General features: G+C 27.8%; 1 protein-coding gene across 1 annotated transcript; it reads right to left on the reverse strand.

Moving 5' to 3' along the window:
• Nucleotides 1-203: 203 nt before the first annotated feature.
• LOC103574629 (disintegrin and metalloproteinase-like protein-1) lies at nucleotides 204-20,166 on the reverse strand. The gene is made up of 13 exons (XM_008554118.3): nucleotides 19,755-20,166; nucleotides 12,417-12,508; nucleotides 11,235-11,390; nucleotides 10,530-10,719; nucleotides 10,073-10,116; nucleotides 9,339-9,503; nucleotides 8,597-8,766; nucleotides 8,308-8,499; nucleotides 6,999-7,595; nucleotides 6,534-6,735; nucleotides 6,252-6,456; nucleotides 5,749-5,884; nucleotides 204-3,403 (listed from the first exon to the last, which is right to left on the reverse strand). The coding sequence occupies exons 1-13, from the start codon at nucleotides 19,918-19,920 to the stop codon at nucleotides 280-282; spliced, it is 5,439 nt and encodes a 1,812-aa protein (XP_008552340.1). The 5' UTR covers nucleotides 19,921-20,166; the 3' UTR covers nucleotides 204-279.
• Between the last annotated feature and the right edge of the window lie 616 nt (nucleotides 20,167-20,782).

Consider the following 20,782-nt stretch of genomic DNA (forward strand, 5'->3'; position numbering starts at 1 on the left):
GCAAAATAAAATTCTAATTTTTTTTTTTCTATGTCATTAATTTTTTTCGATTAAATATTTATCACAGTTGAAAAATATTTTATAACTTGAAATTTAAAAGCTGCATTGCTTAAGCGCATACATATATATATATATATATATATATATATATATATATATATATATATATATATATATTGATTTACAAACTAATAAAAAATAACAGAAAAAAAATAATCAGTCATTTTATATTAAGTAGACTAGATAAAAAAAATTAACATTAATTAATTAATATCTTAATTACTTACCCCCACCACTGGAATTACCAAATTTTTTATTACTATTAATATTTACAAACTTGGGTTCAAATTTTTGTTGCAGTGACGCAACGTTCGTTTTACTATTGGCAGCTTTTTTAATTAAATTTTTATTATCTATTTTATTTGATGGTTCTTTAGCTCCGCTACCCCCACTACCAGAGTTCCCACTAGCGCCACTGACTCCATAACCTTTACTATTAACCCCGGAAATTCCTAACCCCTTAGAAATTCCGGAGTTAATTGAGCCAGTATTTATGTTTTTATTGACCACGGAGTTACTTGGGGGACTGGCCAATTTACCCCCTGTCGGTGACTTTTTGCGCTCGACGAAAGTCGCGGCTTTGGCGACGATACTACTCGGTCGAATGATAACTTTCCCTTTGTTTGCTAAGGGAGTTTTGGGTTTTTCTTTTATTTCATTTTCGGAGTTGACTTTTGCTGTACTGTCCGAATTACCCCCACTCCCTAAATTTCCTTTATTAATATCTGATTTCTTGTCGTTACTTACAATATTTCCTTCTTTTTCTCTTAAATTTCCTTTCGTATTTTTATTTATTTCGGAATTTCCTTCATTACTTTCTGAAATTCCCGAATTTCCTCTATTACTTCCTAAATTTCCATTGTCGTCGAAATTTCCTTTCTTTCCAATACTTCCTGAAATTCCTGAATTTCTTCCATTACCTCCTGAAATTCCAGAATTTCCTCCATTAATTCCTAAACTTTCATTGTCCTTGAAATTTCCTTCTTTCTTTCCATTACTTCCTAAAATTCCATTGTCTTTGCAATTTCCTTCTTTCTTTCCATTACTTCCCGAAATTCCTGAATTTCCGTTACTTCCCGAAATTCCAGAATTCCCTCCGTTACTTCCTAAAATTCCATTGTCCTTAAAATTTCCTCCTTTCTTTTCATTACTTCCCGAAATTCCCGAATTTCCTCCATTACTTCCAATACCTCCCAAATTCCTATAATTTCCTTTCCCTCCCAAACTTCCCCCACTCAGGACATCAGGTTCCGTATTTTTTCCAGAACTACAGCTGGTAACCACATCCGGACTTATGACCTCACAACTCCCACCCCCACTTTCCTTTCCTTTGAGACTACCAGCAGAATCCTGGCGCCCGATTTTTTTCTTGGGACTCCTGTCCTTGGCTAAATTCCTAACCTTCTTATCATCAACTTTACTGTCCTTTTTACCGACCGTTGGTTTTACAGGACTGGGAGGTTTTAGACCCAGTGCTTTTGACATCGAGTCATTGACATTCGGGTTACTCGATTCTAACCTATTTAATTTATCATTGATGTCAATTTTTCCTACCTTATCGGCAGGACCAAGTCCAGGTCCAGAACCAGGACCAAAACCAGGCCCAGGTTCAGCTTCTTCCCGTTCTCTTCCCATGTCCTTGGTCTGTCCCAATCTCGGGACATTAACAGCTGATGGTAACAAGTAACCAGATGAAGTTTCAGATAAAACCGCGGACATCGTGGTCGAGGAATTTGAATAAATGCTCGCTGGTGATTTGTAATGATTTGCATTGTCATTAGCACTTGAATTAACGTAATTAGCATCATTAAGATGTTTATTCTTATTGCGTTTCAAAGTTGACGTCGAATAGATGGAATCAAAATTACGGTTCGCAATCTCTGATACTATTTCCCCAAGTAGACCCAACCCATTGTCAACAGGCTTGGGCACTTTGTAGGTTTTGTCATCAACTTCTTCAATGACCGCGTAGATGTTATCGCATGACTTATTGTTGTGGCCAATCAGATTCATGCAGTCATCATAGTCTGTCTGTTTGGTCAAATTTATTTGGGTTATCGGCGTCTGGTAACCAGGCAGCCCAGGAATTTTGAGCTCTAGGTTCAGAGATTCCTGTTGAGTCGGCACTGGAGGTGGGGGTGAAGTTGGACGATTGTTAGGAATTGATGACGGCCTTTTGAAGACTGATGACCGCATTGATCCAAATGAATGAATCGCTGGTCTCGGTTGCTTGCTATCGCGCATACTCTGTGCTCGCATTACAACTTTTTTGTCTTCTTGCTTTGAATTAACATCCGGTCTACTAGTTTTAGCTTCGGATGGTCTAGAGTCTGGGGAGTCAACGGAATCAACAGAAATCGGCAAACTAGAACCGGTTACTTTGATGTTCTGCTGAGGAATTGGATTTGAAATTTCTAGGTTACGTAAAATTTCTTTATCGACCTTTATTGCTTTTTGATGACGCGATGATTTGGGCGCCTGGGGGCGTAGTATTGATGCGATACGATTCAATGTTGATGATTTAGGTCTGTCTTCAGTGGGATTCGAGGTCAAGGAAGCGGGAATTGATGACAAAGCAGGAACAGTTGATGATGATGTCAAAGAAGTTGATGAATCGAGAGTTTCTGGTGGACGGATTGGTACTTCTGGTGCTGGACGTGATGGAACTGGTAAATCCACGGTAGTACAAGTTGTTGCTGCGAGGACTGGGCTGCTGATAAGTGGACGTGCTGTGCTACCAGGATTTAGTGGTGGCAATGCTGGTGCTGATTGGGAACTAAGAGGTTGGGATGTAAATGCACTGCGGAGTGGACGGATCGTTGGTTTTAGTGTTACTGTTGGCGGTGCTGGTGCTGGTTTGGTTGGTTCATGTTTTAGGTGGTGTCCAGGTTGGGTTATTGATGTACCAGGTGGTAGAGTTGATGATCCAGGTGGTAATGATGATAATACTGGTTGGCTAGGTGGTAATGTTGATAGTCCAGGTTGATTCGTTGATGGAACTGATGGTCCAGGTGGTTTTGCTGATGGTCCAGGTGGTTTTGTTGATGAATCAAGTGTTATTATTGATGCTAAAGGTTGTCCAGGTATGATTGTTGAAGATTCGGTTGATAAATCATCAGATAATGGTTTTAAAGTAAAACCTTTGAAGTGTCCGAATAAATTATTCGAGAATCTTTCGTCCTCGTCACCGGATTTTGGGAGAAGACTTGCGCAGGCTGGATCCGTTGATAGGGTCGAGTCTATTGTCTCGATTCCAGACAGTGGGTGGTGGTGGTGATGTGGGTGGGGGTGGTACTGGTGGTGCGGGCGATCGATTGTCTTGATTCCGAACCCACGGTCATTTCTGGAATTTTAAAAAGCCGGGTATCAAGCAGAGGAATTTCTTTTTTTTTTTTTTTTTGGTTGCAAGCTAATTTTTTTTTTTAGATTTGATTTTTTTTTAATGACATGCGAGCATGCAACAAGCAAGGAAATATTAGTATAGAGATTAAAAATTAATTGCAAGTGAATATGAATGAGAACAGAAAGAGAAAATAAAAAAGATAAGACAAGAACTTTTTTTTTTTTATTTCTTTTATTTAATTTAATTATTTATTTTTTTTTTTTTTGGTTTAAAAAAAAATTAATACAGATGAAAAAAATTAATAACTAAATTTTGAGTATAAAATTATAAACGCATGCTTTATCACAATTTATTGACAACTTCTTTTTTATCAAATGTGCAATTTTAAAAACGGTCTTTTTTTTTTTTTAAATATCTTCGTAAATATTGAGTTTTTCAAAAAATTATACGAGACCTTTTTTGTAGCCCTTGAAATTCTCTACAAAAAAGGTATCTTACACTTTTTCGAAAAAGTCAATATTTGTAGAGATACTTTGAGTTTAAAATTTCTAAAATTAGACGGTGGCTCGAATTAAAAAATCGTCAGAGTGTGACTGATTTTTTCAAAATATCTCTGTAAATATTGAATTTTTTAAAAAGTTGTAGGAGACCTTTTTTGTAGCCCTTAGAATTCTCTACAAAAAAGGTATCTTACACTTTTGCAAAAAAGTCGATACTTACCAAGATATTTTGAGTTTAAATTTCTTAAAATTAGACACAGAGACTCGAATTTAAAAATCGTCTGAGTGTGAGCGGTTTTTTCAAAATATCTTTGTAAATATTGAGTTTTTCGAAAAATTGTAAGAAACCTTTTTTGTAGCCCTTGAAATTCTCTACAAGAAAGGTATCTTACATTTTTTCAAAAAAGTCGATACTTACTAAGATATTTTGAGTTTAAAATTCTAAAAATTAAAGACTGGCAAGAATTTAAAATCTTCCAGACCTCAGACCTCATTAACCCTCAAAAAAATTAAAACTTTATATCTTACTTATATATACTTATATTATTTACCATTTTAATTACCCAAAACCTCAAAAAATAATTTAAATTCCCCCAATAAAATAATTTAAAAACCCGGTGTATATTTTCAAAATTGCACATTCAATTAAATAATAAATAATATTTGTCATGGTAAATAAATTTAAATCCCAGTAGTCAAACATGCAATAAACATGCGTGATTTATTAAAATATCATACTAATATATTAATTAATTATTATAATTATCTAGATATGTAATTAAGTCGATAAACAAATGCACTAGAACTTAAAAATTTTTAATACTCAAAGAGTATTTCAATGAGTTTTAATTAGACTTTTAAATAATTTATCTACTTCATGTCTAGTAATTGAGTTTAAAATTTTCTACAAGAGCCTTTGACTTCTGCAAGAATTTTTAACTCTGATAAAATATGAGTAATGCACTGAGAAATATAAATATTATTATAAAGGGCAGTGAGTATATTTTTTAAAATTTGTTTATCGACAGAGTTCTTATCGACTGAGTTTTTATCGACTAAGAAATTATCGGCAGAGTTCTTATCATCTGAACACTTGCCGACCGAACTTTTACCGACTGTCGATACAATCACCGCCCTTTGTAGTAATTTTAGAAAAATTTACCAGTGCATTCTACAAAAAAATCTCTAAATTATTTAAATAACTTGGGTTTATTATTCGCCGGTGGCGCAGGAGGTGGCGGTGGTTTTTTATTATAAAAAGGCAGTGGTTCATTTATTTTAACCCCATTTTCTAATAAAACTCCTGCAGAATCACTACTACTAGGACTTTCATCCAACTGTTTAAAATTAATTCGCGTGTTTAATTTTAAATCTTTAAAATTTTTTTCTCTCTTATTTTTATCATTTACTTTATCACAATGACTTGAGTGTATCGACACAGCTGGGTTATCACGGTTTATAAAATTACTAACATTCGCATAAATTGCTGTGTCATTACTGTTAGCATTGTCACTAAAAAGTAATGAGTTTCTAGCATTTATATTATTTGAACAATTAATTACATCTTGATTCGTTGTACTGACGAGATTTTTACGCTGAATATTTATCTTATCACGTGACAATGTGTTTATAGTAAATATTTTATTATTTTCATGCCCATGCATTAAATTATTGTCATTACTGCTGCTATTATTGGCGGTATTTTTATCCCGTGATAGTTTAAAAATACTGATAAATTTATTTTTATTCGTCGGGAGGCTAAATTTATTTTTGCTTAGTTTTTTTATACTGGGAGACAAATTTTTGGGTTTATTATTTCTAAAACATGGTAAATTTGATACATACGGTGATAACATATCCTTCTTCCAGCCAGGACGTGATGAATTATTTTTACGATACCACACTCCGATTGATATAAATGATATTGTCGGTACGATACCGAGAAATACTATGTAGAGTACTGTCACAAAGTCACTTCTCGCTGTAAATAAAAATCAATATTTCAAAATTTGTAGGTTTTTTTTTTTTTGAAATTAAAAAAAAAAAAAAAAGATTACTACAGTTGAAGTAGTGACAAAATTTCCTGTTGCTTAAGTACCCACATCCCTATATTTTGATTACTGCCCTTAAAATCCAAAATGGCGGATTTCAAATTTCGAAATTTTAACATTTTTTAAACATAGCGATGTTGGTACTCATTTTACGCAAAATTTTGTCTACTTTAAGAAAATGAAATTTGTTTTTAGAAAAAAAAAAATAATTCCAAAAAAAAAAGACAGAAAATCATTAATCGAATCTTGAGATGATTAAAATTTTTACAGAAATAATTAAAGTGAATGAATCATTACCATTAGGATCTTCAGCAGGGCCACTGTCATCAGATCCACCGTAACCGGGTTGAACACAATCTGGAGGCCGGAACCCACGGTTGCAATGACAATGTCCTAGGCTATTACAAACACCATTGCCGCCGCAATTATTTGGACATATATCGCGGCCGATTGTTAGCGTTCTTAAATCGGCTATCGGCATACATTTCTGATTTACGCACATCTATTAAAAAAAAAAAAAAAACACTTTCTAATTAATTCATTCTCGGAATAAAATTTTATGGCTAAAAAATAAATTACCTTTCCAGGAGCACATTTAGCACCATCTGGTGATAATCCAGGATCGACTTGATTCAATCCCAGATCGACCATCGCTGACCTGCATGCTATTATTTTACCGCCATTGTTTATAAAGGAGTGACTTAAAATAGCCACTGACTCCATACCGAATTCTAATCTTTCATTTAGATGTTTGCAGTGTAACATTCCACATAAAATATTCCTACAAAAAAAAAAAAAACTTATGAGTCAAAAATAAATATGATATTTTAAAAGTAGACTAAATTCTGCGTAAAATGAGTACCAACATCGCTATATTTAAAAAATGTCAAAATTCCGAAATTTGAGAGCCGCCATTTTGGACTTTGGGGACAGTGATCGAAATATAGCGATGTGGGTACTCAAACGAGAGGAAATTTCGTCACGAATTCAACTATGCTAGTGATTTTTAATTTAACTTGAATGACAAAAAAAAATACAACTTACGGGTCATCACATTTGATGTAACTGGAGTTTAATCGATTGTAGCCACAATTTCCCAACTTGGTGCCTTTGTTATTCATATTATAGCACTGAGAGTCAGAAGAAGAACCACTGGGTCCCCACAATAACTTACACTGGTCATTGTGAGTTCTGCAGCTGCCTTGATAGCAGAATGCTTTGCCCATATTGCAGCTCTCTCCGTCTATTTTGAACACATCTTTCGGACAGTACTCGCTCTGCCCGGTGCAGTACTCGGCCAAGTCGCACTCATGCTCAGCGTCACGGCACTCGACCCCAGCATTTTTTGGTTTGCATGTTTTGAGATCGCAGCATTCGCCCGTCGCGCAGCTGGCATTTGAGAAGAGCATGCAAGTCGTAGCATTGCAACACGGATTGTCGCAATTTTCTTTCAACCCACAGTCACATTGCTCGCCAGGTTCGACGAAACCGTTGCCGCATATTGGACTGTCGAATAACTTTAGGGGTTTATTGCGCAGACAGTAATCCATTCCGTGTTCAAATGCCAGTGCTAGGTATTCTAGAGAGCAAGATGACCAATGAATGGGACTTGTTGACCCACTTGATGCTGCCATTATACATCTGTAATTATTAAATTAATTATTTAAAAAAAAAAAAAAAAAATTTCTCATAAATGGAATTTGTTTTTTTTTTTTGTGATAATTTTTTTTCGATAAAACGAACTTCATTTTCTTAAGCTAGACAAAATTTTCAGTAAAATGAGTACCCACAACAATATATTTAAATAAAGTCATTTATTAATTAACTTTCCACAAATTAACCTTGAGCTGAAGGTTAACACCAACTTTATTTAATTATATTGATGTGGGTACTCAAATAACAGGAAATTTTCTCACTAATTTCACTGTACTAACCATTTTTTACTCCATTGAAAAAAAAAAAATTGTATTTATAAAAATTAAAAATAATCTACCCCGATTTAAAAGTTATTGTAAAAAAATTTAAATTCTGGCTAAAGTGATAAATATACGACAAAAATGTATAGGGACATTTTTGTAGCTGATAAAATTCTCTACAAAAAAGGTCAAATAACATTTTTACACAGAGTCAATTCTTTTTCCGTAATTACACTTTGAAGTAATTAAAAAATTTTACTATCACTTCGTAAAATTTACGAGGTCATTTATTTTATCTAACTTTTAAACTATCAGAGATACGTTAATGAGCCTCATGACCTTTTTTGTAGAAAATTAAATTCCCTACAAGTTTTGTTTAAAAAATTTTTTTCTAAAATAAATAGTTTCGCTGATAATCAAATTCTAAACAATCTTACCGATCTTCTGGACAATCACAGTCAACACTGTCGTGCTCCATTCCAAAATTATGTCCCATTTCATGTGCAACTGTCGCGGCAACTATTCCAATGATATTTGAATGATCTATTGACACACCTCCAGAAAATTCGTACGTACAAATTGGACCTTTTAATGCTTTGCCGACAACTCCGTCTTCAAAGTTTATTCGTCTACGGTTTAAATCAATCAATCAATCAACTACATAAATATATATATATATATATATATATATATATATATATTTTATCAATAATAATAACAACTTACGTTAACAATTGAGCATTATCATTAGGTATCTCTTTAACCAGCATTTCACGGCGATAACGTAAAAAATTAGCTAATGTCGTATCACCTTTTGATGATAACGTTATTTCATCAGAGTCTGTCCATACTTCAACGCCGACCAACGCAACGAATATATTTAATGGTGTATAAAGCTGAAATAATAATAATAATGATGATTAAATAATCAATACTTAAACACGCAAGGGTTAAGTTTCTTTGACCTTCGCCATAAAAAATAATTTTTTAACGATTTTTTAAATTAAATAAATGAAATATATTTTAAATATGGGTATCATATATATATTTAAGCGAAATAAATTACTAATCATTTTTTTTTTATTGAGTACGAGAGCCAGTGTTTTATTGCGCGCGCTTGTGAGCTTATTACCCATAGGGTCGGTGAGTATTTTTAAATAAAACCTTGAAGTATATCTGGTTTTAGTTAAGGATATTCAGACGCACTTTTTTTAAATTTTTAATTTTTAATTATAATTTTTTGTAAAATTAATTAGTTTAATTTTTTAAATAAATTTGAATTTTAAAATTGACATGAAAATTTGACTTCTAATTGATGTCAATTAAAAATAATTTTTTTTCATTAGATAAATTTTGACATGTATGAAAAATTGAGTTTTAAAAAGTGGGGGCAAAAGAGCGCGAGTTTGAAACTGGTCTTGGGTGTTTAAAAAAAAATACATTAATAAAGAATAAAATATATACTTACTGCATTGATAATATTTGCGATATCTTTACAATGATGATGAACTTTATCAATATTTTCACCCAATGCCGTAAATTCTTTCTTATCAATAACGAGCACCAGCTCCACATAACGGGACTGTCTATTGGCGTTATAAGGACCTCGTACTATTTCAGTAGCTCTCTTTCTCTATAAAAAATTATCATAAATTATAAATCATTAATTTATTATTTGAATTAAATGATAAGATTCTGAAGACAACAGACTATTAAAAATTTTTGGATTTTTTTTTTTTTAGAAAATTTTTACGAAAACGTAAAATCTGAAAAAATGCACATGTAGAAAATTTAAAAAACTACAAGTGCAATTTTTTAAAATATTTTTTTTTTTTACAATCCATCGTTTAAAAATAAATTTAAAAATTAATAGACGTCGGCTAACTTGAATGACAGTAAAAGTAGCAGACATTTAAAATTAAAAAAAATTTTTTTTAAAAGAAATAATGAAAAAAAAAAATATTTTTAAAAAAATGCACATTTAGAAAATTTCATATACTATACATGCAATTTTTCAAAATATTTTTTTAATTATTAATTAACTCTCAGTCTAATTATTTAGTAAATTAAAATTATTATTTTTTAATAGCCAATAAAAAAATTAATAATTTTTTTTTTTTTAATTAAAATTCATGAATAAAAAAATTACAAAGCAAATAACTATATCCTAATTATTAATTCAATTAATTTAAAAATACTTACACGTAAATTTAAATGTGATGTTGCGTCATGACTTCCTTTATATCCTTAAAAAAAAAAATTAATTTTATTATTTTTTTTTTATTAAAACTATAAATTGATTTTATTTTTTTTTTCCGCCATATTTGTAATGCTGGCAATAAAAGATAATGCTGAGAATTAATGGATAAAAATATCATGAGAAAAATATATATCAAAGTATTACAGTGAAAAATAAGTACTTTACTGATAAGGAAAGACTAGTCTTCTTTTTATACCCGACTTAATAAATAACATTTTTTTTTTTTATCATTTTCTCTTTACCTTATTTCAAATTTAAGTTCCAGAAAATTTTAAAAGAAAAAATAAAACCTCAAAAAAAATTAAAAAACGTTTTAAAAAAAATTTTCATCTTATTCTTGGAGGTAATTTATTTATTTGAATTCTTTAGTGAATATTGAAGTCAAAAAAAATTTCTTACCACATGTGTAATTATTTAAGAGATCGCTGTGTTTGTATAAGTAATGATTTGAATTTATTGTCTCATATTCTGGGTGAATATGATGCATGTTTTCCCCGTCAAAAATAACACCTTTAAATCCATGACAAGTTGACACTGCTACCCATGAGTCTGGTATACCACGAACACTTCCTTGATAATGACAAATTTCCTTAAAAAAAAAAAAGACATTAAATAAAAAAAAAGTTATTCGTAAAAATTTAAAAAAAAACCGCGAAAAATTTCAAAATTTATTGGTGAGCAAAAGTTATGTTTTCTTAAACCCTGACCATCTTGCCCCTTACTCCATAAATGCTCATGTATTTTATGAACTAACAATAAAGTTTGGAAAATTGTCTAGACAATTAACCAGCGAAATTTTTTCAAAAATATTTATTTAATTGCGGTAGAATAATTTAAAAATTTCCCGCCAAAAAATTTATTGATATCAGAAATTTAAAAAAATTTAAATAGGCTATTACACACCGGGGGAGAAAAATAGGACATTACCGTGCGACATCTATACCAAAATGTTAAATTTTTGCCTGGGGAAAAATAGCGCATGCGTAAATTTTAATACTTTACTTTGTCATAAAAGAAAAAAAGGAATTTCTTCCCTCTAGAGGGCGGGAATTTAAATTTTCAACGCAGGTATGGCGTAAAATAAATAAGTAATAGTATATTTACATGTTTGTCAGGCACTTCTGTTTTATATCCACCATTGTGTTGTCTTCGTTGTTTGAACCCAACCGGAATGAGGTCTGTATTAAGTCTTAAGTCTAGAATACGCTCAACACCGTCTACTTCAAAACCAACTGTTAATATATCTGCGTGTTTGTGTTCCTGAAATATAAATAATTATACATTACAAAAAGACATTTATTATACAATTTAAATGTCATTACATTTTTTTACGACATACTTTAGGAATTTTGGTACTATTAAAATATATTCAATTAAAGATGTCAATTTCGTTGGAATACTCTATTAAATAAATTTCTAGACACTTTCACATTGTAAAAAATTGGGTTTTTAAAATATTTTTTAAGTAAACTTAACTCCGGAGTTTGTTTTGATGTTAAAACTCGAGCTTGGAGTCAAATTTACTCCGGAGTTTATATTAATGTTAAAACTCTGGTTTGGAGCAGAATTCACTTTGAAGAGGAGTTTATTTTGATGTTAAAACTCCAGTCTGGAGTCAAATTTACTCCAGAGTTTATTTTAATGTTGGAATTTCAGTTTGGAGTCAAATTTACTCCGGAGTTTATTTTAATGTTGGAACTTCAGTTTGGAGTCAAATTTACTCCGGAGTTTATTTTTATGTAAAAATTCCGAATAGGAGTGAATAAAAAAATTTTTTTTTAAATTCAGTTCACTCCAAAATGACTCCACTGGAAAAACAAACTCCGTATTTACTCCGTATGCGAAGTAATTTTTTTTTTAACTCCAGAATTCCAAGGAGAAAGAAATTTTAAATTAAATCCGTAATTACTCCGAATTCACTCCCGATTTTTTACAGAATATTCATAATAATAATAATTAATATTTAGTAAAAGTAGACTTTAATTAATTAAAGATAAAAAAATTTCAATGTTTCCTTTGTGTTTTAAAAATTAAGATAATTTTTTCAGATAATTTTTTGTATCAGCCTACAATTGAAATAAATGACTTCTTTATTCTCATAAAAAAAAAAAAAATCATAATAATAATAATGAGTTTATTTGTTTAAAAAATTGAAAGCTTTAAATTTTAAAATAAAAAAATTGCTCAATTTTTTTTACTCCATGTAATTTTATTTTTGAATTTAAAAAAAAAATTAGTTTCACATGTTTTTATAACCAGTTGTATACTATAATTAGAAATACTTACATTTTCTCTTGTGTCAAAAATTTCACGTTTACTACGACCGTGAAATATCCGCGGCTTTACTGATTTGTAGGAACTGAACTCTGCTGAAGGCGCTGTAACAAAAAAAAATTTTTTAAATATTTGATTACTTTTTTTTCGCGGTTTAATTTTGTAAATTGATAAATGGATTATAGAAAGCACGTGTTAATGCGGATCTTTATTTAAGTTCCCATGCGCATCCTGAATTGCCATGTGTGGTAAAATTAAACGAATGAATGAGAATGGGCTTTTTAAACCGGATGAAAATATCACATTTATGTGAAGTTTGTTGTTGTTTTGTAGTTTAGTGTACGCATTATTTTTAAAAGTCGCAAAAAATAGTAATTTATATAAATAAAGTTTATGAAGAGAATGAAATATTTAATAGAGAAACATTTCGTACGGTGTCGGACTGATTTTTTATGCTCGGAATCTTTATGAGGTAAACGCACTGTCACAAAAGAATTACTTGATGTATGTTATTATATGCCTAAATATATATAAGCATGAAAACCTGGGGCAAAATGAAACAGATTTTTATTGCGTATTCCGCTCCTTGTGAAGCAGAGCCGATTAATACCGAAAGAATGCGTTTGGCCGTATAAAAAATTTTTTCAGACAAAAGTTGTAGGAAATTCAATTTTAAAAAAAAAATGTCTCTTACAATTTTTTCATAAAACTAATAGAAAAGCCGTAATTTTGAAATTGAGATTTTCAGAATTATCAAAAATTTGAATCATTCATTATGAATCTTAATTTTATAATTACGGTGAAAATATTGATCGTATAAAAAATTTTTTGAAACAAAAGTTGTAGGAAATTAAATTTTCTATAAAAAATGTTCCTTATGATTTTTTCATACGACCAATATTTTCATCGTAATTTCAAAATTAAGATTTTTATAATTATCAAAAATTTGAATCATTCATTATGAATCTTAATTTTATAATTACGGTGAAAATATTGGCCGCATAAAAAATTTTTTCAAACAAAAGTTGTAGGAAATTCAATTTTCTAAAAAAAATGTTTCTTATGATTTTTTCATACGACCAATATTTTCACCGTAATTTCAAAAGTAATTTTTTTATAATTATCAAAAATTTGAATCATTCATTATGAATCTTAATTTTGTAATTACGGTGAAATTAATGGCCGTATAAAAAATTTTTTGAAACAAAAGTTGTAGGAAATTCAATTTTCTATAAAAAATGTTTCTTATGATTTTTTCATACGACCAATATTTTCACCATAATTTCAAAAGTAAGTTTTTTATAATTATCAAAAATTTGAATCATTCATTATGAATCTTAATTTTATAATTACGGTGAAAATATTGGCCGTATAAAAAATATTTTCAAACAAAAGTTGTAGGAAATTCAATTTTCTATAAAAAATGTTTCTTATGATTTTTTCATACGACCAATATTTTCACCATAATTTCAAAAGTAAGTTTTTTATAATTATCAAAAATTTGAATCATTCATTATGAATCTTAATTTTATAATTACGGTGAAAATATTGGCCGTATAAAAAATATTTTCAAACAAAAGTTGTAGGAAATTCAATTTTCTATAAAAAATGTTTCTTATGATTTTTTCATACGACCAATATTTTCACCATAATTTCAAAAGTAAGTTTTTTATAATTATCAAAAATTTGAATCATTCATTATGAATCTTAATTTTATAATTACGGTGAAAATATTGGCCGTATAAAAAATTTTTTCAAACAAAAGTTGTAGGAAATTCAATTTTCTATAAAAAATGTTTCTTATGATTTTTTCATACGACCGATATTTTCACCGTAATTTCAAAAGTAATTTTTTTATAATTATCAAAAATTTGAATCATTCATTATGAATCTTAATTTTGTAATTACGGTGAAAATATTGGCCGTATAAAAAATCATAAAGAGACATTTTTTTTATAAAAATAAATTCCCTACAACTTTTGTTTAAAAACTTTTTTAATAATACCAATATTTTCGCCGTATTTCCAATGAATTACTAACATCTCATTGTAATCAAAATTAATTTCTATCTATAAAAATAATTTAATTTAATATTCCATTAGAAATCAAATGAAAAATAAAATCTGGGCTACTTTGCGCACTAATTATTATTTAATGAATTTTTTTTTTCTATTAATTTTAATTATTATTTTTATTCAACACAATTCCATTCTTTAACAATCGAAAGTTAATACCGTATTGTAGCCTATCCCCGTTATGGCTCGTTACCCAATTAAACTTGATAATTATCCGAGCCAGACTAACATACGGACTACAGTATGCATATATATATTTTAACACGAGAGACTGAACTTCGGATGATTCAACCGGAAGCAATACACACTTTCATTGACGTGACTACCGTTAATAATTATTTACACAAAAAAAAAATTAAAAAAAAATAAAGAATCCTTTTAAAAATATCTACAAAAAAGTAATATATATTTTAATTTTAAAATATGGATAAAAATTCCATAGTTAGAATAATAAAAAAATTGTAAAGTGAAAGTATGAAATTTTACTAGAGCGAAATAATAAGAAAAATAATTGTCTAGGATAAAAAAATTAATATTTGAATTTTTAAAATTTTAATTCGATAAAAATTCAATTCTTGAATTTTTTTTTTTTTATATTTTTTATGTCTGTGAATTTATTTTTAAAAAATAAGTAAAATTAAAACAACGAATGCAAGTATTCCATTTTTTTTTTTTTTACGAAAAAATGCGAAAAAAAAAAATTTTATTTTTTGATTGCAGACAAAATAAAATTAGAATTTTTTTTTTCGACCAAATTTTAATAAATTATTATTGTTATATATTTATTTAGGTTGAAAAAATTATTACAACGTTAATTTAATTAGTTAATATTGAGTGATGCAAACAGTTTGGTAATAAAAGTATGAATAATAATTTCGTTCTAAATATCGTGGAATTCAGGACAAATATATAAAATAATTATCACTGATTTTTATTCATGAGAAAATATATACGATATTCAAATATCTGATGCAATTCTGCGTAGGACAAGTACCCACAACGATATATTACATCAAAGTGTAAATTACATATTTATTTACATAAATTATTCAAGTAATGAAATTTTTTTTCTGATCAAAAATTTTTCCGGCCATTGTCATCAATAAATTTGTATGTTTCATGAAATTCCGATTAAAATGAGTACCCACATCGATATATTATGATCACTAAATAATTAACTGCATTAATTGCTAATTAATTAATTAATTATCAGGCCGCGGGTCAATTTCTAAATATATTGATGTGGGTACTCAAACTACAGGGAATCGCGTCACTAATTCAACTGTAGTAATCTTTTTTTTTTTTTATTCAAACTCAAAATTTTTTTTCAAATTTTCATTAGAAGCGATTTCTAAAATTTTGATGAAAAAAAAAAAATGGATAAATAAAAGTAAGTAAATTAAAAAAAAGTAAATAAATAATAAAATTTAGTATATTTATCTTAAAGATTGTAGTAGATTGTAGAGTAAAGTGCTCTAGACTCTAGACTATCGTAGGATCGAGTATACAACACATGGGGGACGATGACACATGCCCAATATAACTCATGTACTCGATTCCCCTACTCTATGTATATACATATATCACATTGCTTTTTCTATCACCCTGTATCGTTCCAACCCAACGAATACTCATATATATGTGTAAATATATATATGAGTGTGTATGTATACACATACACTTTTACTTCCCTTGACTCCAGCTGTTTCTTCTCGGTTATTGTATATACTCATCTATACATACATATTTACACATATATATACAACAATACTACACTGATATTATACTATTCTTAATATATATCAACTCCAATTTATACAACTGAATTTACTGTATACTTACTTTTTTTTGTTTAAATTCAATTGCCGTAAGTTATTGTCACGTTATTTATTTTATTTATACGGTTCTATAAATATTATATATATATATATATATATATATAAATGAAATGGACTCATGGTTAAATGGTCATTCAATAAAAATGGATCGATATTGAGGGAATAAAACTTAACAGTACTTACTATTGTCCCTCATTCTCATATATATATATATATATATATATATATATATATATATATATATATATATATAAAGCTAGGATATGATACAATAGCATTTATGTATTATTGACTAATTTATTTATTTATTTTTAATAAATTTGAAAATTTTTCTGTAAAAATTGAAATTTTGGGTAAATTTGGAAAAAATTGATAAAATATGAGTATATTCTACTGTTCATATAACGGGTTTTGGTGAAGGGTAAAGTTCGTGGTACTTTTAAATGATCAGTCATGGGTTCGATCCCATCACTGGGTATTCAAATTACGGAATTTGATTTTTGAATTTAATTTTGAATTTTGTAGTTGTATAGAAGTTTTTTTAATTAAATATATATATTATATAATAATTTTTGGATTTTTTTAAAAATGATAAATTAAAAAAAAAAAAATATTTTTAAAAAATCCACTTGTAGTTTTTTAAATTTTCTACATGTGAATATTTTTTTTTTTTTTTTTTTGATGAAAAAAAAAATGATTATCTATTATTTTTAAATTTAATTAAATGCAGAAAATAATTGCGTTCTAAATAAATAAACATTTTACGCAAATGTATTTTCCATTAAAATAAAAACTATTATATTTTTTTTTTCTTTATCAATACTGGGATTATAATTATTTCCTACTGTTAATGTAAATAAAAATAAATTTATAAACTCAGTGTATAATTAAAATAATAAAATGTAGATTAAGATGATGAGGGACTTAAAAGTAAACGTTTTTTTTCTCAAGTATGACAAGTGACATAATTAAACATGAAAAATGTCAGTTGAACTTTTAATTTATTTTCAGGTCATGAAAAAAATTTTTTTTTTCTCTACGTATCAAATTGTTTTTATATTAATTATTAAAACTAATTGTTTTTTAATTGACCTAGTAATTAAATCTTAGAAATTTTGAATTTTTTTTTTTTTTTTTTTTTTGTATTAATAATCAATTTATGCACCGAAATTTCATTACTTCCGGCCTTCAAAATATTTACGCATATATATATATAACATATATTTCCTTATGAATAATTCATTGTTTCTAGTCTTTTCACTAGTGATTCATCCACCTACTCATATATTTATATACATATATATGTATACGTATATATATATATATATATATTTTTCCCGATCCCTGAAGTCATTCATTATTCATTTATTGAGAAAACTTTTATAGATTTTCAATAATGATAGAAAAAAAAAGATTTTCGAATTCAAATTTTTTGGCGCCAAATGAAAACCGCGAATTTTTCGATTTTAAAAATTAATTTAAATATCAAGAATTAATCTCTTATTTTTTTCAATATTTACTTGGTGTATAATCATGTAAATTTTAAAAAATTAAAGTTTTAAATTTTCGCGCGAAAAATTCAAAAGTTTGAAATTTGAATTTTTATAAGAAAAATGAATTTGTTATAGATTTTTTGGATTAAATAAATAGTTTGATACCAAGATAGAGGTAATTTAATGTAAATTCAGTCTTTTATGAAGCTGAGTAAAGTACTGAAAGCTTAATTGAGATTTCCTTGTGATTCAATTTAAATTCTCCAATCAAATTGGCGATTGTCGTGAATAAACTCTCGGCCTCGTTCTTTTATATTTTTTTGTTTAACTAAACAGTTTAGTTTGTATCATATAAATTGTATTCTTTACATATATATCACATATACATAAACATATATATATGTATGTATATGTACATATGTAATTATTATTACATCGTTAATAAAACAAAATCAATGAGTGATAAATTTATCTCGAAATTTTTTTCCACTCGTTCACTCTTTTAACTAAACATATATATGTATATTTGATTAATTATATATGTTTTTATTTTTCTTCAATGATTCAGGGTCATTATATAATATAAATATTTATAGATAATAATTATAGTCGCAGAAAATATTTAGATAAATTTTTTTTCTGATAAAAAAAAAATCATTTGAGAGTAAACTAAGTACCGGAAATAGCAAAATCTTATCATTTTCACGTCCTGTACAGCTTCTACTATGTAGTAAATAAATAAAATGAAAAAGTAAGTCGTTAGTTTATTTTTGTTATCGAAAAAAAAATTCTTTAGTTACTTTGTGATAAATTTCGCTTTTGCTGTAACTTAGAAAATTTATAAACTTAAAATTCTTTTTAAAAATATATGAAAATTAAATAGTGAGCGAAGGAATTAATGAAAAAAAAATTTCTTTTGGTAAAAATAAAAATATTTTATAAATTTTCTTTGAAGTACAGAGAAAATTATCTAAAATAAATAATAAATTAAATCAATGTTTAGTAAACAAAAAATTTTCAAATTTACGCGCTTGTTTTTCAAATTCAAATTTTAAAATAATAGAAAGAATAAATAAAAATATGACCCATACAAAATTAAATGAAACTTAAAAAATTTTTAAATTTTGAATTGCGCGCGAAAATTAAAATTTTGAAAATAATGAGAATTATTATAATTTTAAGTTTAAAAAATAATTAACATTTTCTAATTAAATTAAACTTGAAAAATTAAAAATTTTGAATTTTGCCGCGAAAATTCAAATTTAAAAAACAATAAAAATTATTGATTTTTAATTAAAAAAATAATTAACATTTCCTAATTAAATAAAACTTTAAAAAATTTTTAAATTTTGAATTTTGCCGCGAAAATTAAATTTTTAAAAACAATAAAAATTATTAAGATTTTAAATGAAAAAAATAATTAACATTTACTAATTAAATAAAACTTAAAAAATTTTCAAATTTTGCCGCGAAAATTAAAATTTAAATATCAGTAAAAATAATAATTTAAAATTCAATTAAAAAATCGATCACTCATTAAAAAAGTAATAAAAAAAAATAATAAAAGAGCAAATAAAGAAAAGATAAAGATTTTTTTATCCGCTCCAATAATCCAATTTAAAAATAATTCTACTTAATTGCTTAATTTTTTATCACCTCAATTATTTAAAAACTTTTTTACTTTAGTATAAAATGATTCAGTTTATAAACAAAATAAACCCTAGTTCATGATCTTGATGATTCATGGTAATAAAAAAAAAATGATTATTAGTCACATTAATTAAAAAAAAAAAATAATGATAATAATAATAAATGATATGATGAATAAATTAAGCGTCAAGAAATTATCAGACTATAAAATAAAATGACAAAAAAAATGTTAATTAGTAAACATAAAAAATAAAAAAAAAAAAAAAATTGTATGAACAGGAAGAGTTGACTTACCATGATGAATATTAATGTCAAAAGCCATGACAGTGTCGGGTAAAAAAAAATAACTATAGCACATAAGGACAATAAACCTCCATAAAATAATTTTTTGTAACGAAAAACTAACAATTGACGTCCTGGAAACGTCCGAGCTTCTCCATCTCCATATATCACTGGCCATTGTTTTTATATATATATATATATATTTATATCTATATATATTTGTTGTGATTATTATTTGTTACAATAACTATATTTATATTTAAATTATTTGAACACTGGCACTTGGTGATAGATATACATTTTTAAAAACTTCATTTAAATAAACAATCACGACATTGTTAATAAGTAATAGATATGTTATATATATTGTGGAATTCTAATACTATTTTTTATTGTTGAGGCAGTTGGTGAGAACGACGTTTGGTAACGGACTAAAGACTAAACTAGATCTCCAATCACCTTCATTTCGTTGTCAACTTTAGTGGACTCTGGTGGAAATTTTGAAAACTAGTGACTTGGCGCGCATGCGCGGAGTAGATGCGTTTGAATCTGTTCGAACATAGGATAGATGTCAATTACACAGATCATGATGACAGAAAACTTTTTAGATGACAACATTTTTTAACTCGATATGAAACATTTGACATCTTGATGACGTCAATTTACAAAAAGTTTCATACAATTTTTTGTTATGACGAAGACTCTTAATCACGTTGACTGTTTCCCAGCAATTGATGTCTTGGCAACCATTCCAAGGCGCCAAGGCCCAGACAGAGGTAAAAATTAAAAATTGAGGCAGAAAGAGGAAGAATTGTTCAACATAAAGCAAGAATTGGATAATTTGTGCAAAAACTGACTAATAAAGAAGAAGAAGTTACGCGTAGAAAGCTAAAAGAAGCTCCTTGTAAAGAGCTAGAAATGAATCAAAACATTTCGAAGAGTTAACATGTCGAATTGAAGACAACTCCTCAATTTGAGATGGTGCCAATTCGATTATTAACAATTTTGAAAATGAAAATAGTACAAAATAGAGGTGGGTA

The sequence above is a fragment of the Microplitis demolitor genome, chromosome 4, assembly GCF_026212275.2.
Source record: "Microplitis demolitor isolate Queensland-Clemson2020A chromosome 4, iyMicDemo2.1a, whole genome shotgun sequence".
NCBI classification, from domain to species: domain Eukaryota; kingdom Metazoa; phylum Arthropoda; class Insecta; order Hymenoptera; family Braconidae; genus Microplitis; species Microplitis demolitor.